The sequence below is a fragment of the Amblyraja radiata genome, chromosome 14 (assembly GCF_010909765.2).
Source record: "Amblyraja radiata isolate CabotCenter1 chromosome 14, sAmbRad1.1.pri, whole genome shotgun sequence".
Classification (NCBI taxonomy): Eukaryota; Metazoa; Chordata; class Chondrichthyes; order Rajiformes; family Rajidae; genus Amblyraja; species Amblyraja radiata.
Window position 1 is genome coordinate 8,144,817 of NC_045969.1, and position 27,969 is coordinate 8,172,785.

At 40.0% G+C, this 27,969-nt stretch overlaps 1 protein-coding gene across 1 annotated transcript in view; it reads left to right on the forward strand.

The window, feature by feature from the left end:
- The window catches only part of morc3 (MORC family CW-type zinc finger 3), a 109,707-nt gene that overhangs the window by 21,935 nt on the left and 59,803 nt on the right, over nucleotides 1–27,969 (forward strand). The window contains exons 12-16 of the mRNA XM_033033492.1: nucleotides 13,823–13,897; nucleotides 14,184–14,235; nucleotides 16,060–16,140; nucleotides 19,344–19,555; nucleotides 22,881–23,736. Coding sequence (XP_032889383.1) covers nucleotides 13,823–13,897; nucleotides 14,184–14,235; nucleotides 16,060–16,140; nucleotides 19,344–19,555; nucleotides 22,881–23,736 — 1,276 coding nt within the window. The remainder of the gene's footprint in view (nucleotides 1–13,822; nucleotides 13,898–14,183; nucleotides 14,236–16,059; nucleotides 16,141–19,343; nucleotides 19,556–22,880; nucleotides 23,737–27,969) is intronic.

Below are 27,969 nucleotides of genomic sequence, written 5' to 3' on the forward strand. Positions count from 1 at the left end.
AGCTTTGTCTTTGTCTGTTGGCCTCTCCCAGATTGTAAATGTTAAAGGGACAGGACAGTATCACTTCTTTCTCTCTGTTTGTCTCTATCTGTGGGGAGCTACCTGGATGGAAATTATGGTTACACATCCTACCTGAGCTGTGTCTTCTGCCCGTTCTTGAGGGTCCACATGCCCTTTTACCTCACTCCACATATAATGGCGTTTTATAGGCAGCACTGTTCTGGAGGCACAACTCAACAAAAGGTTTACATTTGCTCCTATTCCTTGCTCCTACACCTCCTGCACAATAGATTCCTTTTCTTTTCCTAGTGCCAATCTGAGTTCCTTTGCGTTATTTTTATTTTGACACCAGCTACTTTGTGTCTTTTCTTTATTATTTTATTAATATAGTTTATTATATTTTATGCTCCTTACTATCGGTGGGCTTTTCTTGATCCCAATCAGATACAATAATAGCAGTTTCTTGGAATTGCTACCTCTTCTTTATAACTTCCTTCTAGGTATTTGTAAGGTTTTTTTCGTTCTGATTTTGAATTGTTTTTTATTTCCCCTGGACCATCTCAGTGTTATGAGGAGGGTATGTTCTATTTCCTCAGATTTAATTTATGGGCTCTGAGGCATGGGTCAGGTTACTCCGTCCACACTCTGGACTGGCTGGCAGCTCAGGACTACAGAAATTGATTTGATTGCGAGGAAGGTGTTTGGTTTCCCGCCCCCTGATCCTCTGGCCAGCGTCCTCTTCTTTGATCTTCAGGGTCCCAAGTATCCCTATAGCCTCTAGGGATCCACAAACTTCTTGGACCTCGTGACCCTCTCCTTCAACCCCTTCCTCCTTTGTTCTCTCATGGGGCAAGCTCTGCTCTCCACAAACAACACTGATCTGGCCTAACTGTTCTGTAACTTCTCCAGTGGAACTGAGGGAAAACAGTCTTCCGAACAGGCATGTCCCTAAGATAATCTGGCGGGATCCAGGCCTTCTTCTTATTTTGATTTAACTTCCAATTTTTGTATCAATTCCACTGGTCCCTGGAAGAAATTTGTAAGGGCCGTAAATATGTGCGTGTGCGTGTGTACGTATGTGTGCGTTTGTACGAATGTGTACGTGTGTACGTATGTGTGCGTGTGTACGTACGTGTATGTATGAGTATGTATATGTATATACGTGCGCGTGTACATACGTGTGTATATACGTGTGTATATACATATACACACACACATACACAGAAAACGGTCATAAATAGTAAAGGCACGGGTGAATTATGCTGCTCTAAGAGATCGATCTCTTATTGAGGCATAGTTCTCCCGTGCCTTTCATCCGCAGTACATTTAAAACGCGGAAGTGTGTGCTACTCAAGTGGCGTTGACGATGCTTCAAGCCATCAGTGGCAACGGTCCGTAAAGGCAGCTGAAATTCTGCCTTTACACCGTGGACTGCGTGCATGTGCTGCACACTGAGCATGCGCGCCTGCCTACTGCGCACGCGCAAGTTTCTTGGCGGGTTTTTGAAAGATGGATAGTGATTACCTGAAGAGTTTCTCGAAGCAAACTTACGAGGAAAAGACCAAAATAATTGAAAATGGCAGACCAACGCTGGAACTTAAAGAACAGTGCAAAGGAACAAAAATAATTAGAGCATTTAAAACAGCTTGATACAACTGGAAACAAAGAGAGAAGAATGGGTTTTGTGTACAAATAATATGGTAAGTAAATTTCTTTGAGCTATATGTTTTTAAATACTTTATTAAGAGATAGGACCTATTGAAGACAAATTACTTGATAAAAGTCGACAGACCAATCTGCGCATGCGCGGTTTCCAAGTTTTGTTAAAGCCGACTGACAGCTCGCCGGGGAGAGAATAATCTGCTCATGCGCGGTTTTCAAGATTTTTAAAAGCCACTGCCTACCCTGACTAATTACGCACGGCACGTGCCTGTACATAGGGTACCCTAAAATTGTCAACAATTCCTTAGGGGCGTATTCCTTAGGGGTGATCAATCGTTGCATTGCCTCCCATAATTATTTTGTCCGGATTTTCATTCATGGTCGTTGTTGAACTGGGCTTCGTCTGTAGCCCGGGGATGGTCTGCACCCACTGCACTATTCAAATCAAAAGTAGGAGTAGGCACTTTCCTAACAGGAAATTGCCTACGGGGAATTCATTCTGCTTCCATGATATTGGCGATATCAGGATGGGCTGTCTTATAGCCTGCAATTGTCTCACCCTCAAACACTGCTTCCTTCGCTAAAGGGATCCTTATATTTTATGTGATTCCTTAACTTCTCCTGCTGTTCATTTAATTTGTTCTGGCACCGGCTTACAAGGAATCTTCCTTCTAGCTCCCTAAACCACTACGCTATCCTTTGCCAGTGAAGCTAGAGAATCCTTTTCCAATGTCTCCGTTACAGGTTTAAATTTAGTGGGTGGAGACAAAGATGCTGCTGACTCCACTCAAGCTGCACAAGGTACTTTAGGATTAGGAACGTGAGAGGGCTGAGAGGAAGGCTGTGTCTCTGTACCAAAAAAGTCTGCCCATCCTTTTAAATACTGGGCTTCCTTCCCCTCAAGGTCTACGCCCACCTCCAGAGCATTACACAAATCTTATTTATTTTAACCTTCAATGTTCCATTTATCCTTTTCATCAAATGAAAACAATCCGTTGTCAAAGCTGATTTCTGTCGGTCTACCAAACCTCTTAATTACCTTATTCATCATAAACGACACTACAGTGCTCTTCCAATTTGTTAGACTAACAACTTCTTTAATCACTTTCTTCTCCGTATAAAACATTCTCCATAACTAAATTCATTTCCGTCTTCGCTATCTGCACACTACGGGATAATTTTCTCTATGTACCTTATCCCCGTCACGGACTTCAGGCCACCCATCGGCCATAATTCACTTCCTAACTCTTTATTTAACTTTCCCGAAAAATTTCGTAACCTTTCGGCTTTCTGAGGGTGATTCATTACATATTATTTGTAATGGGCTTTCAGAAGTGGTAGTTATATCCTTCTCCAGGCTATTCCCCATGTCCTTGCACAATAGAAACAATACAGACAAATTTCTGAGTCACTCACACCGCTTCAATAATTCACTCCTCAGTCTCCGAGGCTACCAAGATCGCTCCCGAACAATAGCCAACGTCTCCAAAACGCTAACCGTCTCACACCTTTCTCAAACAATTGCACAATCAATCTTTCCAATTGCTCTGTTCAATCGCTCTATTCAACTCTCTTATCAGTTTCGTCTCATTCACAACCACTCATCCAACTCCCAATCTGTAAACAGTTCCGGAAGACTCCTCAATCTCCCAGATTAAGGTGCTTAATATTTAAATATACTTTTTAGCAGCAGTTTCTCACACTCAAAATACATCAAATAAGGACAAATAAATGGAAGATATGCCTATATCTTCCGTTTCCCTTTCCCTTGACTGTCACTGAAGAAGGGTCTCGACCCGAAATATCACCTATGCCGCTCTATGATCTTTGCTTTTGTACGTCTGTTCGCTCGACGCGCACGCACGCGCACACACACAAGCAGATCGGTGAGGGCCGAGACCAGGAGCAGGGCGAAGGATGACATCAAATGGGTCATGGCAGCTATCGTAAAAGTCGACCAAATATCACCTAGTCCTTTTCTCCAGAGATGCTGCCAAATCCGCTGATTAACTTCAGCACGCTCATTACACTGCGAGAGGCATAACTGAAGACGGGTCGGGTTTACTGAAATGGTGCAAGTTACGCTCCGGTGCCTACTGAACGTCAGTCCATTGGATTTCGCAGGAGTGGACCATCTTGCTCCGCTCTAAGATCTTGCTCCGCTCTAAGATCCCAAACAAACCAAATTCTTATGTATTCACTTTAACCCATTTTTACCCCAGTCTTCTATATAAAAGTCCTTAAGCAATACACAATCAGTACAATGAAACAATTCACGATCTTAACACACTCTCAAATGTATCTTACAAGCAACAAAATATTTATATACAATTCAAATCTGAAAGAAATATGTACACTTGAAATTTACTCAATTCTATCACCGGCAATGCAATACACGATAAACACAATACAACGATCTTTAATATACAGTTTCAAAAGAAAATCACAATATTTTAATGTCGCATCGCTCTGCTATCAACCAGTGAACCTCTCACTCCGATACAGAAGACTTTCCCCTTCCTAGGGTACTCTTTGCTGAGGGGTACTTTTCTTAATTAGCTACTCTTTACCTTCAGGTACTTTTTTCTCACACTAAATGCTTAGACTTAGGGGTACCTTTCCCGTCAAGTTACTCTTTACTAAAAATTACTTTCCCTCTCTGTTACTCTTCGCTATCAGGTACTAATCAACAATCAATCAGAGGGGGTACAAACTCCTGGTTGATCATCCACGATTCGGAATCGTTTTACACAAACTTTATTCACACTTTGAAGTTTTATACAATACACAGATTAATCTGACAATATGTGCACACTTTATATTATAGTCCAGCACCTCAATGTGAGGTTCTATTAGGCAATTTCAAATCGAAGAATTTCAATTCACTCTGATCTGACCAATTAGCTTTTTAGTGCGTAACTCGATGTACGTCAAATTCAAATTTGTTCGGATATAGAATTCTTGAATTAGAGTATTTTCAACCAATCCTATACTCTAACCACCGAGTGCCCGATACCTTTAAGAGGGTTCTCCCCCATCCTTTCTGAGATCTGAATACCTTAAACAGGCATGGACTTAAACCAACATAGACTCACCCTGTCAAAAAGGCTTCTTGCGACAATTTAATTACAGATTTCTTACATAGCTTCAGTTTTGATAAAGAATGAGAAAAAGATGAGAGAAACTTATAGAGAAAAAAGGCGATGCAAAAGGAAACTACCAATAACAAGATTGTATTTGTATTCAATTTATTGTCATTATCTCATAAGAGACAACGAAATGGATTTTCCTTACGGCCAAGTAACATAAAAATAAATAATAAATAAAAAAAACTTTTTTTTTTTTTTTTTAAAGCACAAACAGAAGTCCACGACACAACATAACCCCACAGTGGCACCAAAGTTAAGGAAGGTACCATAGTCCAGCCAGCCTCCCCGCCGATCTTCCCAGATGTTCACCCGATGCTCAGGCCCTCTCGCCGGGAACGATGGAACCCCGACGGAGAACATCCTCAGCAGCCCGGACCTCCAGATCAGCCACCTCCCACCAGAGTCCGCGGCTCCCGAAGTCCACAAGCCGGGCGGAGTCGCAGGACTCCGCGATGTTGGTCAGCGTCGCCCGCGTTGGGAGCTCTGCGAACCACAGCTCCGCGATGTCGGTGCAGCAGGCCCAGCGCTCCGGAGCTCCAAACGGCGATCCCCGGTGAGGCATTGCCCGCACCGCGATGTATCCAACGCTGCGCTGCTGCTGGAGCTCTGGTTGGTCTCGGCAGGAAAGGCCGCGCCAATCCAGTAGGTAGGCCGCGACTCGAATAATAATCGCATCCTCTCCAGGAAACTACTGAAGGACGGTATCCCCCTTACCGTGCCCTCTTCCCCCACATAAAGACATTTTAAAAAATCGCGCAAAAAAACGCTCTTCAAACATAACAAAAAACAAAAAGATGCCGGACTGAAGGTGGAGGCAGCTCGCAACAGTGCCACCGGATGTCCAATTGTGGAGATAGATCCAGGAAATGTTGAGTATAACTATTCATCCAATCCCAAACTCAGGTTTCAACCCTGATTTTGTGTTAACAAAAGTGAACCAGTTCACTTTTTCAAAAAATCAATAAATGGAGACCATATTCTAACAAATAATTCTGGTTTGTCAATTAAGACAAATCTTATTTTTTCCAAATGCAACATCTCAGTCATTTCCATAATCCACATTTTAATTGTGGGGGCTGCTGGTTTTTTCCAAAATTTTAGTATTCATTTGTACGCAGTTATTAGACTGTAATCAAGAAATTGTCTCTGACATCGTAAAGTTTGTGCTATGTTCTGATAATCCTAATATTATTAATTTTGGCTCTGGGTCCAGTTGCAGTAATCCAATCACCTTACGTGCATTTTACACTTCTTTGGAGGTCCTCCGCAAAAATCTAATTCATTCTGTCAATTGAAGAGATACTCATACATTTCTTAACTGTAACATTGATCTGGGACCTAGACTTACTGGCACCATTCGACAGCTTGTCTTATTACATACAGACACACAGACTTGACCAAAATGGCCTTACAATGCATGAATCCTTTGCTAAATTTTGGTTCTGTGTCTGCTCTGTTTTGGTCAGGATTTACATCCCGGTTGCTAAACACTTTGCCACCCCATCCCATTCCCACATTGACCTTTCTGTCCTAGGCCTCCTCCACTGTCAGAGTGGTATGAATATTGACTTCTCTAACCAACCATGCTTTCCCTCTCTGTACATCCCTTCCCCTTCCAAGTTCTCTGACCAGGCTGACCTGATTAAAATTTTATCTGTTTTGACTTCCGGTGGCGCTATGGAGGCTTGAGTCCAGCGCCAACTAGCTCCGTGCCGAAGAAATTTAAAACGGGAGAAAATCGGGTCTTACCTGCAGCGATCGCGATCTGAACGGCTGCCTGCGTGACGTCATCAGGCGCACGACTTTAAGGTATGTCGTCGGTACAACATACCCCCCCCCCGTGGGACACAAAAAAAAGTCGGTAAAGGGAAACCGCAGAAGGAAGAGGAAGGCCCTACAGAGGCCTCGACCTCAGTTACAACGACGGCCCAGGAAGACCCTCCGAAGAAAACGAAACCGAAAAAGTCTGAAATGGAGGATCTTAAAATCTTTCTCTCTGCCGAAATGAAAACCTTTGGAGAGAAGTTTGGAGAGAAGTTTAAAGAGGAACTTGACTCTTTTAAGGTAGATTTTAAAGCAGAAATGCTTTCTACCGTTCAACAAATGCTGGAAATCTGGAAGAAGACGAGGGAGGAAGAGATCAAGGATCAGATGGAAGTGCTGGAAACCAGGCTTGTTTCGGTGGAAACGAAGGTTAAAAAGGAGGTGGACCCCATTTATCACATACTTGATCAGCATAGAACAGCGATAACCGAACTTGAGAAATCGGTGACGACAAGTGCGGAAACTGTAAGTCGACTCCTTACTGAAAACCAACGCCTCTCCGATATGGTGATCAAATTAAATGATAAGTGTATTGATTTGGAGGGGCGTCAAAGACGTAAGAATCTAAGAATTGTAGGGGTGAAAGAAGGAAGTGAGAAGGAAATGGGCACTCGGGATTTTGTGGCAGACCTATTACAAAAAGCCTTAAAATTGGATCACAAACCTTCACTCGGTCGAGCTCATAGAGCGCAGGGACGTCGTACACAAGATGATGGCCGTCCAAGACAAATTATCGTAAAGGTGCAATTGGATCATGAATTTGATGATATAATGAAGAAAATTGTTCGAGGCGGACAGCTCCTTTTTGAAGGTGCGAGATTCAGTATTTACCGAGATTATCCGGCAGAAGTCTTCAAGAAAAGAGCGCTGTTCACTGATACAAAGAGAATACTGAAGAATGTACCTGATTTGAAATACAGCTTGTTTTACCCCGCAAGACTAAGAGTCCTCTACAAGTCCAAGGAGCACTTTTTTACAGACCATGAAAAAGCACTGGAATATGCCAAAGAAATCAGTAACATGACCATAGACTGAAGAATTTACATTACTCCTTAGGAGTCAAGCCAGATCTAAAAGGACCTTTAAAGTTATTTTAAGAGCTTTAAGGACATTCGGAAATCGAAATGGACGGAGGACATTGGATAAAACCGTGATCTTTGTATTTTTGTTTATTAATCAATATTATTACCTGTATATTCATGCCTAACTATATATGTAACAACTAATACTTATTAAATATCTATATTACCACTAAAATTATTAACATTAACATTTCTCATAAAAATTTAATACTGTATATGATTGATAACAATGATTAATAATTAATAGTCTTCGATTAACGTAGAAATGAATTACATACTTATATTATATAGGAAGATATGCAAGAGGTAAATTAGATTACGTCATTAAAAAAGTAACGGTTTTTCTCTTTATTTTTCGATTTAAAATTAAATTTATAGATTTAGCGAAAAAATTAATATGATATGTGAGAATAATAACGTTGTGAATTTTTGCTGTTTTTGAACTTTTCTGCAGGGTTACGTGCTTATGTATGTATGCATATGGGTATATATATATATATATATATATATATATATATGTGTATATATATATGTATATGTGTGTATATTGTGTGTGTGTGTATGTATGGATATGTAAATAAGTTTGTTACTCCCAAAGAAGTTATTTGAATGTTAGAAATAATCTTTTTTTTTTTTTTCTTCAGGCACGGAGCTGGAAATTTTTTTTTTTACAAAGGCTACGGAAGTCTTTAGAATTCTAGCCACGTTAGTGTGGCTATCACTAACTACACTAATTGTAGATGTAGTTCTTTTTCTTTCACCCTATACTAACCAACTCTATCACTTTTTTCACTTTAAATATTTTTATAACTTAATGTTTGAATGGAAAAATAAGACTAATACAAGGAGATGTGTTCGGAAGAGCGATGTATATGATTTTAAATTCATCTATTTGAGGTTCGGGAGCAGGGTCAGGTTCTATGTGTTGTACCTTCTGATCGGTTATAGACCACCTTAGAAACAATATGCAAGATGTTAATATGATAAGAGGGGGTCAGGGAATAACATTTTGTAGTTGGAATGTCAAGGGAATTAATGAACCAATTAAGAGAGGTAAAGTTTTGGCACATCTAAATTTAATCAAAACAGATATAATATTTCTACAAGAAACACACCTTAAAAAGGAATCTCAACATAGACTTAAAGCTAAGTGGATCGCTGAATCATATCATTCCTCCTTTTCCCATAAGTCCAGAGGAGTTGCAATACTAATTCGTAAAGGAATACCTTTTAAGAACTCTTCAACAATAGTGGATATTGATGGTAGATATATTATATTAGTTGGAGAGTTAAATGGAGAAAAAGTGATTCTTCTTAATGTTTATGGGCCTAATTTTGATAACCCCAAGTTTTTTAATAAAACATTTAATAAAATTCCTGAATTTACACAATATAAATTAATAATTGGAGGAGACTTCAATTGTACATTAGATCCATACTTAGATAGATCATCAAGGCAAAAAAAAGTAAAATCTCAATCAAGTGTATTTCTAAATTCATTTATTAATACCACTAATATTAAGGATGTCTGGAGAATAGAAAACCCAACTGGACGGGAATATTCATTTTACTCACCAGTGCACAAAACATACTCAAGAATAGATTATTTTTTAGTTGACTACGTTTATCCCATTTATTTATAATTCAAAATACCATAACATTATAATCTCAGATCACGCACCTGTAACATTCATGATTAAATTAAATGGAATGTCCGAGAAACAAGCATATTGGAGATTTAACCCACAAATTTTGAACGAAAGATCATGCCAGGAATATATTATTAAACAGATTCAAATATTTTTTGAGGTAAATGACAACCCTGACACACCTACTTCTCTTATGTGGGAAACGTTTAAAGCGTATGTTCGAGGTACATTAATTTCTGCTCAAGCATTTTATAATAAAGAGAACAGGATTAAGCAACAAACATTGGAAATTGAAATCAAGCAACTAGATATAGAAAATGCGAGAATGCCATCTACTTTAAAACATAATAAAATTGCTGCATTGAAATATAAATTAAATAAAATGTATTCAGAACAAGTAATAAAACTTTATCAAAAAACCAAACAACTACATTTTGAATTTGGAGACAAACCACAAAAATTATTAGCACGTCAGTTACGAAAAATGGAAGGGGAAAAAACAATTCATAAAATTAGAACAGAGACAGGAGAATTATTAAAAATGCCCAAGGACATAAATGATAGATTTCTCCAATACTATCATAACCTTTATTCAACTAAAACCGTAGCACAATCAGAAGGAATAGCAGATTTTTTAATAAAATGTAATTTAAAATGTTTAGATTCAAACGATAGAGAATTATTAGAAAGGGAGATAACGATAAAGGATATTGAGGAGTCTATTGGCTCTTTAAAAAATGGTAAAGCAGTAGGACCAGATGGTTTAGGTTCAGAATTTTATTAAAAAATTTATGATTTGCTTAGCCCACGTTTACAAAGACTGTATGAGTATATATATACTCAACAGAAACTTCCAGACACTTTAAATGAATCAATAATAACACTTATTCCTAAAGCTGATAAAGATCTGGAAGACCCGGGATCATACAGAGCAATTGCACTTTTAAATACAGATCAGAAAATTCTAACTAAAATACTAGCGCATAGATTAAGTACAGTGATGAATAAATTAATACACCCTGACCAAACAGGCTTTATTCAGAAACGGTACTCATATTATAATCTAAGAAGATTATTTAATATTATATATTCCAAGAGAATTATTAATGAAGATCTAGCAATAATTTCACTTGACGCTGAAAAAGCATTTGATCAGGTTGAATGGCCTTATTTATTTTCGGTGATGGAAAATATGCAGCTAGGGGAGAAATTCTGTACATGGATAAAACTGTTATATACAAATCCCACGGCTAGAATATTTACAAACCAAAGGTTGTCACCTAAATTTAGCCTATCTAGAGGTTGTAGACAAGGATGCCCATTATCTCCATTATTATTTGCGCTTGCTATTGAGCCACTGGCAGAAAGAGTTAGGGGGCATCCGGAAATATATGGGTATAACACAAAGGACACAGTGAATAACATTTCTCTATACGCAGATGATGTATTAATTTACATTACAAAACCAGAAATTAGTATTCCAAACTTATTAAAGCTAATAACCCAATTTGGTTCACTTTCAGGATACAGAATAAATTGGAATAAAAGTGAAATTATGCCAATAAGGGAACATAACAAACAGACAATACAACAATTTCCATTTAAAATAGTAAATGAAAAATTTAAATATCTAGGTATTTATGTAACTAAGATATATACATCATTATTTAAAGCAAATTTCCCCCCATTACTGAACAAACTACATAAGAATATTCAATACTGGAAAACACTTCCTATCTCAATGGTAGGCAAAATCAATGCCATAAAAATGATTTTTTTACCGCAAATATTATATCTTTTTCAGACAATTCCGATATATCTGGCAAAAAACTTTAAAAAAAAATTGGACTCTATTGTTAATGATTTTATCTGGGATTATAAGAATCATAGGATAAACAAAAGACACTTGTGTAAATCAAAAATAAATGGAGGCTTGGTTTTACCCAATTTTTTGTTTTATTTCTGGGCAGTTAACATTAAAAATATGAATTTCTGGTTGGAAGAAATAGATCATCAACCAGACTGGTTAAAAATGGAAAAGGAAGATTGTTTACCTTTTGATATCGGTTCAATATTATTTGCTACGTCTAAATTAAACAAAAAAATTTATAGGGAAAACCCTATAATATTTAGTGCTATACGAATTTGGAAACAATTAAAAAAGACATTAAAATTAGATAATTTATCACTTTTTCTTCCAATTGTGAATAATCCTTTGTTTAAGCCTTCATGGTTGGACGGGGGTTTTACACAATGGAAGAATTATGGAATTAAAAATATGGGACAACTTTACAAGGAAGGCACTTTTCTGACATTTCAGGAATTGCAACAGACTTATGGACTTCGAGGAAATGATTATTTCAGATATCTTCAATTTAGAGATTATGTAAAATCGAACTCCCAAAATTTTCGAATTAGAAATTCAGAAATTCTTGATGAATGTTGGAACAAACATCCTAATACAGAAAAATTAATATCTTATATATATAATATCTTATTAGACAGTGACATTCCTTCGACGGACTTACACAGACAAACATGGGAAAAAGAATTAAATCAAGTAATAACGAAAGATACTTGGGAAGAAAGTTTGCAACACATACATCAGTGTTCACTAAACGCCAGACATTCTCTAATACAATTTAAAGTAATACATAGGTTACATTATTCAAAAACAAAACTACATAAACATTTTCAACATATCTCACCTATATGTGATAAATGTCAACATTTAGAAGCTACATTATCTCATATGTTTGCAAACTGTATAAAAATTAAAAAATTCTGGGTAAATATCTTTAGTATAATATCTAAAGTAACCAGCACACAATTGGACCCAGATCCAAAATTAATAATACTCGGAATATTAGAATTAAATCAAACACTTAGAACAACACAAAGAAACTTTATTGATTATAGTTTAATAACAGGAAAAAAATTAATTCTAAAATTTTGGAAAGGCCCTACGGCCCCCACAATCAAAATGTGGATTATAGAAATGACGGAGACCTTAAACGTGGAAAGAATCAGATTTTCCCTGTTGGACAAACAGGAATTATTCGTTGGAACATGGTCTCCTTTTATTGATTACTTAAAGGGTCAGAATGGTTCAGCACAGGAACCTGACTAGCACGCGGGCTAAAGAATGGATGAAATACTATACTCTGAAATGTACGAATATATCTCGAATGAAGTCTTTTTTATTTTAATAAATTTTTCCATTCTTCTTTAACTATCTTTTTCCTTTTTTTTTGTTTTTTTTGTTTTTGTTTTTCTTCTCTTTCTTTTCTTTCTTTACTTCATCTATCTCTAGTTCTATCTAGTTTAAAAAAAAAAAAGGCAAAAAGTATTGGAGACAATGTAATAATAATTGACAATATTATCAATTTTAAAATGTAAGACTGTAATGATGTAATTAGTTTATGTACCTATCTCCAATAAAAAATATTGTCTTCACCTTTTCCTAGCTAACAATGATCTATTCTGCATTTTCCTTGATCTCATCTATCTTGAAGTCTCGTATTCACACCTTGCACTTCCTTATTTATGTATCTCCCTCTTCCCTGAAGAAAGGTCTCAACCTGAAACGTCACCCATTCCATCTATCCAGAGATGGTGCTCCAGCATTTTGTGTCTTATCTTATTGTTTAGGAAGTGGTTTTGAAAGTGATTACAACTAACACAAGTTTTTGTGTATTCATTCGTCCCGATGGCATGAACGTTGAATTCTCCCAGTTTTGCTAGCCCTTGCTGTCTCCTCCCCTTCCTTAACCCTCGAGCTGTCTCCTCCCACCCCCCCCCCCCCCCGCCCTCGGGCTCCTCCTCCTCCCTTTTTCCTTCCTTCTCCCCCCCCCCCCACCCCCTATCAGTCTGAAGAAGGGTTTCGGCCCGAAACGTCGCATATTTCCTTTGCTCCATAGATGCAGCTGCACCCGCTGAGTTTCTCCAGCTTTTTTGTGTACCTTTGTGTATTCATTGTTCTTTAAACAATTCACAGAGTTAGTTACAAGTGGATACATAGTTGAAAGTTGTCTTTAAAAAAATGGTGCCCTGAAATTGGGGGACTATGTATAAACACAGCTGTAATTTCTACATGGTGAAACCAAAATGTGTTTTTTTTTTAAATGGCCTTTAATAAAATCTGACAATGTGCACTTTAACCACATATGATTTTTTAAATTACAAATCACAAATTGTGGAGTACAGAGGCAAATAAATGACGGGTCTTTGTCCCAAACATTATGGAGGGCGCTCTATTAGAAGTCTAAACTAAACATAGTTTGCATAAAACAGTCAGCATCCAAAATCGGAAGGTATGTCATTGCTTTACATGAGCTCAGTCACTGTAACATCATAACATGACAACTCTTCTTTCAGTTTCTGTATACACTGTAATTTATCTTTATTCTTTTATTACTCTTTAATTTACTTTTGTTCCCTTTTTTTACATCGTTAGCAATTGCAGTGTCCCAGAGGAACCTGAAGATGATACTGACGATGGCCCCAGTTATTCGAAAAAACATAAAAAGCAGTAAGTCCCTCTCATTGATGAAAGATTAAGGTTGACACAAGGAACTGCAGATGCTGGCTTACAAAAAAAACACAAAGCGCTGGAGTAACTCAGCAGGTCAGGCAGCATCTCTGGGAGACATGGATGGATAACATTTCGAGTTGGGCCCCACCTGTCTAGATCCCGACCTGAAATGTCACCCTTCCATGTCTCCAGAGATGCTGCCTGACTCGCTGAGATATTGCAATTATTACCTAATGTCTATAAAAGTATTAAAATATATGTAACATACTTCTGTGTATTCCAGAGAACAGAAAAAACATGAAAAAACTCAACAAATTGTGGATAAAACCAATCAGGTCAGATAACCTATTGTACGAGTCTTATCAACTTCCAATCTAAATTTGTGCTAACTGCTGTTAAAGATGAATATGAAATTGTTATTGTAGCTTCCAGGCGTATGAAATTGTCTTCATTTTAACCCTTTCCATTTAATGTACCCACTTAATGTATGCAAGAGTTATTTGGGATGCCATGCAAATTGATGATACCTTGCATGTACAATATATCCATGTCCCTTTAGTCCTAGTGTAATCACCTGCCTATCTAAAATCCACTATTGGCACCTTGGTGCTTCCCCTGGCAGTGGGTTCCAGGCACCTTCCACTCTTTGTGTATCGTCCGCCTCTCAACCAAAAGCTATGCCCTCAACAATTGGATATTTCCACCCAGGGAAATATATTCTGTCTACCCCATCTATTCCTGTTATTTTATAAACTTCTAGCAGCCTCAATGCTCCAGAGGATATAATTGAAGCTGTGCCAATGTATACTTATAGCTAATTCCCTCAAAACTACTACTGCACCTTCTCCAAAGTCTCCAGACCTTTTCTATAATGGGGCAATCAGAACTACATGCTATACTCCAAATGTGTCAGAAGCAAAATTTTATAAAGCTGCAACATGACTTCCTGACTCTTAAACTCAGTGTCCCAACCGATGAAGGCAAACATACCATGCTCTGCATTTACCACACTTTCTACTTGTATTGTTACTTTCAGAAAGCAATAAACCTGGACCCCATGATCCTTGTGTACATTAATGGTGTCAAAAGTCCTCCCATTAACTGCATTCTTTACCCTTGAATTTGATTCCCCAGTGCAACATCTTGTACTTGATGGGATTAAGCTCCATCTGCCATTTCTCCCCTTTCTTCATCCTTATCTATAACCTACCTGTATCCTTTGACAGCCTTCTTCACTGTCTGCAACTCTGCCATTTCTTTCCAACCCATCTGGGTTTTTGTCCAATTAATTATATATAAGAATAAAAATGACAAGCAACAGGGGTTCCAGCACTGATCTGCGCAGAACACCACAGATCACAAACCTTCAGTCAGAATAACACCCTTCCACCATTACCTTCTGTTGTCTATGGGTAAGCCCATCCTGACTTCAAACTACCAAGTCATCATGGATCTCAGTCTTCTGGATCAGCCTACCACAGGGAGCCTTGTCATAGGCCCCTTGTTAAAATCCATACAGACAACATCCACTGCCCTCTCTTCATCAATCTCGTTCATTAAATTCCTCAAAAAAACAAAACCTCATCTAGTTTGTAAGGTATGAACTGTGCTGCGCAAAGCCATGTTGACTGTCCCGAATTAGACCATACTCTTTCAAATGCAAGTTAATCCTATCAATGAGAATCCCTACCATTGATATGAGACTCACTGGCCTATAATTTCCTGAATTACCCATATTTCCAGTCTTCCAGAATTTCAATTGGAACTAAAGAGAATGCAAAGATCGTTGTCAAAGGCCCAACATTCTCTCCTCTGTTGTTTCACCCAATAACTTATGATAGACCCATCAGGCTCCAGGGACTTATCTGCTTTAATGCTCTTCAAGAGACCGAACACCACCACATTATTTATCTCAAAATGCTTGAGCGCATTAATTTTTGATGATATTTGCTGGAGTGTGGATGTGACCATAATACACTGAACCATTTAACCATTTATTGATAATCTTGTTTCATTATTGAAAGTGGTCCTTAGGAAACCATACAGCCAAATTAAGGAACAGCTATGAGCAGCAATGAATGAGAAGAAATTAAACTAAATAGAGGTTTTAATGGAACAAGATTATAAAGTTAATTATGTTATTGCTTTTCGATTCACAGACAAACCTACAGAAAATAATTCAGAATTATGGTCGGGAAGCTAACGCTCTTCTAATGGAACAGAAGAGGTTACATGCACGGGTATGGCATTGAATATTTAATATCTATCTTCTATATTACTAAAAGTCTGATCTTGACTGCTTTTGGCTCGCTGTGGTGTGATTTCCGAGAGAACGCCGCCACCTACGGCCGTCATTTTTGGCCACATCGCTCAGAGCCTCCCTACGCCTTCCTGGACCAGAGGATTTTTCCCATCGATGAAAAATCTGAGAAATTAATGTGTTTAAATAATTTGACATTCTCTCTGCTGCCCCTGGGGGAGGGACTATAAAACCAGGAAGTGGTGTGCCTCACTCAGTCTCTGCAAGATGAAGGAAGCCAGTGGGTCACTTGTCTCTGAGCTTTGAATAACGCTGACTACATGTCTACTCAACTGTGAGTGCCCTTAATGTGGTTTGAAAATATGGTTGGTTTGAAGTAAAAAGGCACTGCCTGCAAATGGTTGTTTGGGGAGTTTGGGTTGAAGTAAAAAGGCACTGCCTGCAAATGGTTGTTTGGGGGGTTTGGATTGAAGTGAAAAGGCATTGCCTCCAAATGGTTGCTTGGGGGGTTTGGGTTGAAGTGAAAAGGCACTGCCTGCAAATGGTTGCTTGGGGGGGTTTGTGTTGAAGTGACAAGGCACTGCCTGCGAACGGTTGCTTGGGATGGGGTTGAAGTGAAAAGGCACTGCCTGCAAATGGTTGTTTGGGGGGGTTTGGGTTGAAGTGAAAAAGCACTGCCTGCAAATGGTTGTTTGTCTAAACTTGACAACTTCCTGTTTGCACTATATTGATTTTAGATAAAACGCTACCACTTACGTCTGTGATTTTTGGCCATCTTACTCAGTCCCCCTCTGCTCATCAGGTGCAGAGGATTCTTCCCATCAATGAAAAACAAAAGTGTTATTAGTGTTTTAAAAAATGTTGAGAATCTCCTGTCAATCACGCCATGAAGGCCACACCTTTTCCGGTGGGAAGGGGAGGGATTATAAAACCCGGAAGTGTGGGTGTGGCTCAGTCTCTGCATGATGGGGGAGGGAGAGGTCACGACTCTGTCTGAGCTGTGAATCAACTGAACACACTGAATGTCTACTGAACTGTGAGTGTGGGGTTTTGTGTGGTTTTATGGCGGTTTCACCCTGCATGAAATAGTGTGAGACTGCATTTGAATGTGGTGGCCTTGCACCCTGCATGAAATGGTATGAAACTACATTTGAATTTGGTGGCCTTGCACCCTCCTTGAAATGGTATGAAACTGCACTTGAATTTGGTGGCCTTGAACCCTGCTTGAAGTGGTATGAAACTGCACTTGAATTTTGTGGCCTTGCACCCTGCTCGAAGAGGTATTAAACTGCACTTGAATTTTGTGGCCTTGCACCCTGCTTGAAATGATAGGAAAATCAATGTGAATTTGGTGGCCTTGCACTCTGCTTGAAATGGAATTTCAAGGAATAGCCGTGAGTCAACTGCCAGCCCACCAGCCGTTAGTGAGCTGCCAGCACATCAGGCTTGAGGGACTGAGCTGCCAGCCCAAGAATCCATTTGGCCCACAATGTCCATACTAGCCCTCTGGAGACCAGTAGTCCCTGCAGCCAGCAACACCCATACTAGCGCTCCAGAAAGCCCCCCCCCCCTCCCTCCACTGGCCACCAATATTGGAATTGGTGGAGAGGTGGAATATTGTGTCGGGGGACCAGCCCTCCCGTGTGGACATGGGACCCAACGGGTCCCACTTAGTAATCTATAAATTCTTGCTTGGTTATAGCTGTATCTCCAATCTTTTCCGATTAAATGGAACTAGATGAATAACCTGTAACTGGTTGCTGTCCAACAAGAGAACTGAACCACAGTTTAGATTTTAGTTCAGTTTAGCGTGGAAACAGGTCCTTTGGCCCACTGAGTCCACGCTATCCGACACACACTAGGGACAATTTACAATTTTACCGAAGCCAATTAACCTGCATACCTGTGCATTTTTGGAGTGTGGAAGGAAACCGGAGTGCCCGGAGAAAACCAATGCAGGTCACGGGGAGAATGCACAAACTCCGTGCAGACGGCACCCGTAGTTCGGATCGAACCTGGGTCTCTGATACTGTAAGGCAACAACTTCACCGCTGCACCACTGTGCCGCCATAGGTGATAAACCTCTTATCAACACCTTTATAAAATGCAAGAACACTTTTAGTTATATAGCTTGATAATAATAATATATGGTTTAAATAGACTGCAACACGGAAATAGGCTCCCCATGGTGTAATATGGGCATTGGACACTCGATGGCGGTTACTTTTTTAATCTCATTTTCTATTTAGTTTAATTACTGTGCAACTTTTGGCACTGACGAGTTATGACTTCCTTATCAGTTATTTTATCTAAATCTGTGCAAAATTTCATGTAGTTGATTTCTAGACACATTTTTGATGCTCGGCCCACAGCCTATCTGTCCTGCTGCTACTCTTTCCCATCTTTATTTTCCGCTCACTCTTCAATCAGTCTGAAGGATGATCCCGACCCAGAATGTCACCTATCAATTTTCTCCAGACGCTGCCTGACCCTCCAGCTGAGTTACTTACTCCAGCACTCTCCTTTTTTGTAAACTAGCATTTGCCGTTCCTTGTTTCTACTCGGTAAAGAGCTTGCGTGGTGTGAATGACCAGTTCCTATGCCATACTAAATATGAATGATCTGCATTTTGTGCCTTTCTTTGGTAAACTAACATCTGCAGATCTTTGTTATTGGTATAGCACATTCTCAGTTCAACATTGAATGGTCTTTGTATGTTTAAGTCCTCAAGTCTGTTGTACTTGAACCAATAAACCTGCTGGAGAAAACTAGTAGAATCCTTGACTTGTAAAAGATAGCTCATGGAGAAAACAGTTGTAATGCTTTTATTTGGGGTCAGTTGATCTATTTGTATGTTGTTAATTAACATGGAAATTATTACAATAGTTATCATATCGACCTGTTAACAATCATATGCAAAGGATTGAACACTGCCTTCCAACATTGTGGCATCCTGTTTCACTTGGCCTGTCATTACACTGAGGCTGGATTTGAAGACTTCTGCTAATTTCAGATGTGGTTAAATTTGAACTCTGTTTTTTAATGTAATGGTAGAATTGATATAAAAGTTACGTCTATAATTTTATTTAATAGATGTTAAGGCAGCAGGTAATCTGATGTCAAATACGTGGTTGATAGTGTTATAATATATTTGTCTTTGTATTTGTCTTGCACAATGTTCAGCTTCAAGTGCCTGGGCAAAAGGATTCTCCGGAAACTGCTGGAGTATCTTCGAGTATACCAAAGATCACAATCTGTGTGGTTAGTGGAGAAATGAGTGTGAAATCTGATATGGAAGGCACTTCATCTCTTACTTCTGTCTCTCCTTTAAGTAGTCTTAAAATTATGGATGTCAAATCACTGTCATCTCCACAAATATCAACTGATGGTGAAAGGTTAGTCACATTTTGAATGCTGTTCATATCATAGGACATTTCATAGCTGTAGAGTAAAACCCAAGTACTGTTTTCAATGGCATTGTTCTGGTCCAGTCACATTTAACTCCCCTTATTAATGCGAACAGAGTCATACAAAATGGAAACAATACTTTCTCGTCCTTATCAACCAAGATGCCTATCTAAGCATATCATTAGGTCCTTATCCCTGTAAACCTTTCTTATCTGTATACATGTTCAAGTGTCTTTTAGATGTTGTACCTGCCTCAACTACTTCCTCCGGCAGCTCGTTCCATGTACATATCAGCTTGAAAAAGTTGCCGCTCAGGTTCCTATTAAATCCTTCCCCTCTCACCCGCTGCACGGGTGGGTTTAAACTAAATAATGGAGGGAGGTGGAGTCAACAACATGGAAGTGTATGCATGGAGTTATCAGGAAAAAGAGTGCAGGAAAGGTCACGTCAGTCTCCAGAAATAATAGGACAAAGTTTAAAAAGGGAGAAGAGAAGGGGACTATGAAGGCATGAGGGAGGAGCTGGCAAAGGTTGACTGGAAAGGGATCCTAGCAGGAATGACGGTGGAACAGCAATGGCAGGAATTTCTGGGCATAATCCGGAAGACGCAGGATCATTTCATTCCAAAAAGGAAGAAAAATTCTAAGGGGAGTAGAAGGCAACAAGAGAAGTTAGGGATAGGATAAAACTAAAGAAAAGATGTGTAGCACAGCAAGAGTAGCCAAAAGCCAAAGGATTGGGAAACTTTCATAGGACAACAGAAGGAAAAGAAACGGGCAATACGGGCTGAAAAGATGAAGTACGAGGGGAAGCTGGCCAGGAATATGAAGAAGGACAGTAAAAGCTTCTTTAGATATGTTAAGGGAAAAAGAATAGCAAAGTCAAATGTGGGTCCCTTGAAGGTAGACACAGGTGAAATTATTATGGGGAACATGGAAATGGCAGAAGAGTTGAACAGGTACTTTGGATCTGTCTTCTCTAAGGAAGACACAAACAATCTCCCAGAGGACAAAGGATCTAAGGGGGTAGAGGAACTGAAAGAAATTTTAATTAGTCGAGAAATAGTATTGTGTAGGCTAATGGGACTGAAGGATGATAAATCCCCTGGGCCTGATGGTCTGCATCCCAGGGTCCTCGGGGAGGTGGCTCTAGAAATAGTGGATGCATTGGTGCTCATTTTCCAATGTTTAATAGATTCAGGATCAGTTCATGTGGACTGGAGGTTAGCTAATGTTATCCCACTTTTCAAGAAAGGAGCGGGAGAGAAAACTGGGAATTACAGACCAGTTAGCCTGACCGGTGGTGGAAAAGATGCTGGAGTCAATTATTAAAGAGTTAATAATGGGACATTTGGATAGCAGTAAAAGGATTAGTCCAAGTCAGCATGGATTTATGAAAGGAAAATCATGCTTGACTAATCTTCTGGAATTTTTTGAGGATGTGACAAGTAAAATGGATGAAGGGAAACCAGTGGATGTAGTGTATCTAGACTTTCAGAAAGCCTTTGATAAGGTCCCGCAAGGGAGACTGGTGACTAAAATTAGAGCACATGGTATTGGGGGTAGGGTGTTGACGTGGATAGAAAATTGGTTGACAGACAGGAAGCAAAGAGTAGTGGCGAGTGGAGTGCCGCAAGGCTCGGTGTTGGTGCCGCAACTGTTTACCATATATATTAATGATTTGGAAGAGGGAATTAGGAGCAACACTAACACTCTGCGGATGACACAAAGCTGGGTGGCAGTGTGAACTGTGAAGAGGATGTTAGGAGGTTGCAGGGTGACCTGGACAGGTTGAGTGAGTGGGCAGATGCATGGCAAATATAGATAAATGTGAGGTTATCCACTTGGGCGGCAAAAACAAGGGGGCAGATTATTATCTCAATGGGGTTAGGTTAGATAAGGGGAAGGTACAGCGAGACCTGGGTGTTTTACACCAGTCACTAAAAGTTGGCGTGCAAGTACAGCAGGCAGTGAAGAAAGCTAATGGAATGTTGGCCTTCATAACAAGAGGATTTTCGTATAGGAGTAAAGAGGTTCTTCTGCAGTTGTATAGGGCTCTGGTAAGACCACATCTGGAGTAGGTTCACAAGATTGATTCCTGGGATGGCGGGATTGTCATATGAGGAAAGATTGAAAAGACTGGGCTTGTATTCACTGGAGTTTAGAAGGATGAGGGGGATCTTATAGAAACATATAAAATTATAAAAGGACTGAACAAGCTAGATGCAGGAAAAATGGTCCCAATGTTGGGCGAGTCCAGAACCAGGGGCCACAGTCTTAGAATAAAGGGGATGCCATTTAAGACTGAGGTGAGAAAAAACGTTTTCACCCAGAGAGTTGTGAATTTGTGGAATTCCCTGCCACAGAGGGCAGTGGAGGCCAAATCACTGGATGGATTTAAGAGAGAGTTAGATAGCGCTCTAGGGGCTAGTGGAATCAAGGGATATGAGGAGAAGGCAGGCACGGGTTATTGATTTGGGACGATCAGCCATGATCACAATGAATGGCGGTGCTGGCTCGAAGGGCCGAATGGCCTCCTCCTGCATCTATTTTCTATGTTCTATGCATAAGGTTGGGTAAAATCAGGATGTTTGTGAGAGGAGGGGTGGTCAACACCGAATTGAATGTATTGTATTTGAAGATAGACACAAAGCCGGAGTAACTCAGGGGGTCAGGCAGCAACTCTGGAGAACAGGAATGGCGGTGCTGGCTCAAAGGGCCGAATGGCCTCCTCCTGCACCTATTTTCTATGTTTCTATGTAACCACATGTTATTTTTTTCTATTACAAATCTCAAAGTGTGGAGTATAGAGGCAAATAAATAAATGATAGGTCTTTGTCCCAAACATTATGGAGGGCACTGTGTATATAATGTTTATCTTCCAGTAGTGCAATTCAATAAACTTTACCTAACAGTGATCAATTTGCATATTTGATGGCTGGGAACTTCATTGAATTTGATTGAGGGCTCTATTAATACCAGTTATCCAGCAGAAATATGAAAAATAATGACGAAACAGCATGTAAGCATCTCAAGCAAAGAGAAAGGTTGGAATATTCTGTAAATTGAGGATATGGTACAAAATAAGATTATATATTTTACACATTTCAAAGTGAATGCATAAGGATTTCAAAATAATAATAATATAATAATAATAATAATAATAATAATAATAATATATCTTTTGATAACTAAATGGGAACTTACTTACTTTAGAAGCTTAATTGTTTACATCCGACAATTGTTTTCCACTTGCCGTATTAAGTGAGTGGTATAGTCCTTCAATTATTGTTGTTAATTTTTTTTTTTCTAGTCTTAAACGAAAACTTGCCTATACCGATGCAAGTCCAAATCCAAAAAACCAAAAACTAAATGATGGACGTCCACACGACATGTCTAAGAATGGTGATGCAGCCAGAGACCTCAGTTTTGAAGATGACATAATCCTTCTTGAAGAGAAAAGTACACCAAAGCATGAAGAAAATTGTGACTCGTCAAAGGTTAAAAAAGAGGACAGAGGGAGTGTGGACATGTCATGCTTTAACAACTGCAATGGTAATGATTTGCCCAGGATTCGTGAAGAAATATCTTCAGCTACGCAAACAATGAACTTGAAAGTCTTTGTCAAGGAAGAGGGAACTACATCTGCAGATCAGAGCTTCTCTGGAGGTGCTACTGAAGAGAGAGTACAAATTCACCCGCCCCATAATGTCTCACTTTCTTGCTCATCAGAAAGTGTAGATGAAAGTAGCAAAATGATAAAAATCCAGCAAAACTTGCTGAAATCCATGACCGAACAGAGGGACAGCTTGAAGGCAACAAATGAATTGTTAGAAAAGAAACTGAAAACGTCAAAAAAGTTTCTTGAAATATCTGGTAATCACGTTAAAAAGGAGCTCCGCCACCAGTGGACCCAGTATGAGTTCATCATGGGGGATGAGACCGAGCGCGTGAAAGATTTCAACAACTTGAGCAATGTTCGAAAGACAGTCCAATACATGCTTGCACTGAAGGAGGTGGAATTGTTAAAGCAACAGAGCCAGGCATTGGTGAATCCCAAGCAGGAATGCTGCATAGAAAAAGAAGAAGACAAACAAGCCCAGCAGCTCGAGGACATGTCGCGGCAGCTAGATACCTGCAAATCTGAGCGGGATCAATTAAAGGATAAAGTAAGTGATTGAACTAAAAAGGATAATATTATTGTGTCTTACTGCTAGCAGAAAACTTATGTTGAAAGTATTATGTAACTCAAAAATCCAAAATTGAATATTTTACTGAGGCATATTAGTTTATTTTACCACTTGTAATTTTGTAATGTGTAAAGCATTTTACATATGGACTGTCAGCACGAAGATAAACTATATTTAATTATATTCAAAAATTTAAATTCAGTGCAGTATCGCTGATTGGTTTAGTTTATTGTCACGTGTACTGAAGTACATTTAAAAGGTTTTTGTTTTGTTGTTGGATACACTATGTATTTACAGGAACATCTCAGTCAAACCTCAATTCAACGTTTAAAAATGCATTAACCTTCAGTTTGTTTATTTTTGCCTTTAAATTCTCCCTTAAATATCATTAACAAAACTTAACAGCTGTATCTGATTCGGCATTTGCTGCTGTAATCTGTTACATCAACTTGTGTAACTTCCCTCTTTGCAACTTGGATATCTGTCTTTTATTAATCCTGGGTTTACCATCTTCCTCTTATTACTGAAACTTCATTCAACAGATAAACAGAACTTAAAGAAAGATGCCGTTGTATGTTAGAACATCCTTCTTTGAGGTGCAGAATTTGAATATAGGCATCTCGCATTTTACGCCAGGGTTCCGTTCTTGTAAAGCAGCGCGTAATCAAAAACATGCAAATTAACCTTTGTCACTACGTTTTCCAAAAATACGAGCGTGTAAATCGGGCTTTAGTGTTAAATGAACAAGTGCGTTATACTAAAAACACATAAATCGTGTATCTGTACATCGTGGACAGCTCGATTGTAATAACGTGTAGTCTTTCCACTGCCTGGTTGGCACGCAACAAAAAGCTTTTCATTGTACCTCAGTGCATGTGACAATAAACGACATGCACGTAAAACGCAAGGTGCCCGTATCAGAAATCAGACGGTGCATTCAATTGAGTTCTTTCTTTTGCTGTCGATCCTGTGGACTTTTATCCACCTTAATCACAGTCATTAAATAACAGGTACACAAAAAAGCAGGAGAAACTCAGCGGGTGCAGCAGCATCTATGGAGCGAAGGAAATAGGCGACGTTTCGGGCCGAAACCCTTCTTCATGAAATAACAGTGTCATTGCTCATGTAACGAATGCTACAATTACTGGGAAAACATACAAGTTACAAGTTACAATACCATTTATTGTCATTTGAGCCTCAGTGAGGCTCAAACGAGATTCCGTTTCCACAGCCATACAAACAAAGACAATTTCCGACAGACATACACACAATATAATTCACACAAACATCCATCACAGTGAACCCACTGAGATGGAAGGCAAAGTCTTTTCTCTCCCCTGTTCTCCATTTCTCTCCCGATGTCCAAGCCCCAGGCGGGCGATGATAAGTCCCACGGCCATTTTAGGCCGTGCCGGGCGATTTCTGGCCCCGCTCCCGGTCTAAAAGTCACAGTGTTGGAGCCCCCGGCGGGCGCTGGAATGTCCCATGGCCATGAAGCCGTGCCGGGCGATGTACGTCCCGCTCCGGGTCGTTCCAACCCCGCGACACGGGCTGGAGAAGTCGCGTTGCGGGAGCTCCGGGAAGCGGTCTCTCTCTCCACCCGGACCCGCAAGCTCCCGATGTCCCAGTCCACCGGACCTGCGGCTGCTTTGCTGGAGCCTCCGAGCCCCAGGAGTCGAGTCGCAGCAGCGAATCACCGCCGCTCCCCACGCTCCGAGGCTGGTCAGCCCCACGATGGTGAGTAGTCCGCAGTCTCCCGAGCCCCCGGGTCGTTCAGGTTGGAGGCCGCTCCACGGTGCTAGGTCCCAATGACAACGGAGACCCGACAGGGAAAAGGTTGAGTCTCCCGGACAGGGAAGAGATTTTAAACAGTTTCCCCCTCCCCCCCCCCCCCCCCCCCCGCCCCCACATATACACATTTAAATCCAGTATTAAAAAAACACCAACACTACATTTAACTAGACAAAAAACAAAAAAAAGACAGACAGGCTGTAGGGGCCGCTGCAACGGGTAAGTCGCGCCGCCCACAGTACCGTGCCCTCCATAATGTTTGGGACAAAGACCCATCAGTCTGAAGAAACGTTGCACATTTCCTTCGCTCCATAGATGCTGCCTCACGCGCTGAGTTTCTCCAGCATTTTTGTCTACCTTCAATGTTCCAGCACCTGCAGTTCCTTCTTAAACACCCATTATTTATTTGTTTAAGAAAGAACTGCAGATGCTGGAAAAATCAAAGGTAGACAAAAATGCTGGAGAAACTCAGCGGATGAGGCAGCATCTATGGAGCGAAGGAATAGGTGACGTTTCGGGTTGAGACCCTTCTTCAGACTGATGTGGGGTTAGGGGGAGCGGGAAGAAGAAAGGAAGAGGCGGAGACAGTGGGCTGTGGGAGAGCTGGGAAGGAGAGGGGAAGGAGGGATAAAGCAAGGACTACCTGAAATTGGAGAAGTCAATGTTCATACCGCTGTGGTGTAAACTACCCAAGCAAAATATGCTGCTTCTCCAATATGCGGTGGGACTCATTCTGGTCATGGAGGAGGCCCAGGACAGAAAGGTCGGATTCGGAATGGGAAGGGGAGTTGAAGTGCTGAGCCACTGGGAGATCAGGTTGGTTAATGGGGACTGTGCGGAGGTGTTGGGCGAAGCGATCGCCAAGCCTGCGCTTGGTCTAAATTATTTATTTGTCTCTGTACTCCAGTATTTGAGATTTGTAATTGAAAACATCACATGTGGTTAAAGTGCATTGTCAGATTTTAATAAAGGTCATTTTGCAGCCATCTTTAGCTTATGCTTGTTTTGGGGGCTAGACCTCTTAAGTTTTCTCTTCAGCATATAAAAGGCATGCTCAATTGGATTCAGATCAGGTGATTGACTTGGCCACTCATGAATTGACCATCTTTTAGCTTTGAAAAACTCCTTTGTCACTTTAGTAGTAAGTTTGTGGTCATTGTCTTGTTGTAGAATGAACCTCCGGCCAATGAGTTTTGAGGCATTTGCTCTTTTAAGTACTTCTTGGCAAACTGGAACCTGGCCATCCTATTTTTGCAGCTAACTAGTGGTTTGTATCTTGCCGTGTAACCTCTGTATTTCTGTTCATGAAGTCTTCTGCGGACATTGATCATTGACAAATCCACACCTGACTCCTGAAGAGTTTCTGATCTGTCTGACAGGTGTTTGGGGATTTTTTCTTTAGTATAGAGAGAATTCTTCTGTGATCAACTGTGGAGGTTTTCCTTGGCCTGCCAGTCCCTTTGCGATTAGTAAGCTCACCAGTGCTCTCTTTCTTCTTAATGATGTTCCAAACAGTTGATTTTGGTAAGCCTAAGGTTTGGCTGAGGTCTCTAACAGTTTTATTCTTGTTTCTCAGTCTGATAATGGCTTATTTGACTTTGATTGGCACAACATTGGTCCTCATGTTGATAAACAGCAATAAAAGCTTCCAAAGGTGATGGAAAGACTGGAGGAAAGACTGGGTGCTGAGAGCTCACTAATACCTGCATTAAGGAGGCAATTAAAAACACCTGTGAAGCCATGTGTCCCAAACATTATGGTGCCCTGAAATGGGGGAACTATGTATAAACACAGCTGTAAGTTCTACATGGTGAAACCAAAACGTGTAAAATACCTTTTAATACAATCTGACAATGTGCACTTTAACAACCAGTGATTTTTTTTTTCTATTACAAATCTCAAATTATGGAGTACAGAGGCAAATAAATAAATGATGGGTCTTTGTCCCAAACATTGTGGAGGGCACTATTTTAATGTTAATGTCTGGTTTGGGACAAGTGGCTTTTAAGTGGCTTGTTTGGAAAATAGGGAAGGTTTATTCTACGGAGTGTCAGAATTGTGAGTTTGGTCCCCTAATTTGAGGAAGGACATTCTTGCTATTGAGGGAGTGCAGCGTAGGTTTACAAGGTTAATTCCCGGGATGATGGGACTATCATGTGCTGAGAGAATAGAGCGGCTGGGCTTGTATACTCTGGAATCTGGGAGGATGAGAGGGAATCTTATTGAAACATATAAGATTATTAAGGGATTGGACACGCTAGAGGCAAGAAATATGCTCCCGATGTTGGGGGAGTCCAGAACCAGGGGCCACAGTTTAAGAATAAGGGGTAAGCCATTTAGAATGGAGATTATGGGAGTATATTGTCTTTATATTTTATATTCTTGGTGTTTGTAATACTTGAGATGGTTAAATATCATCCT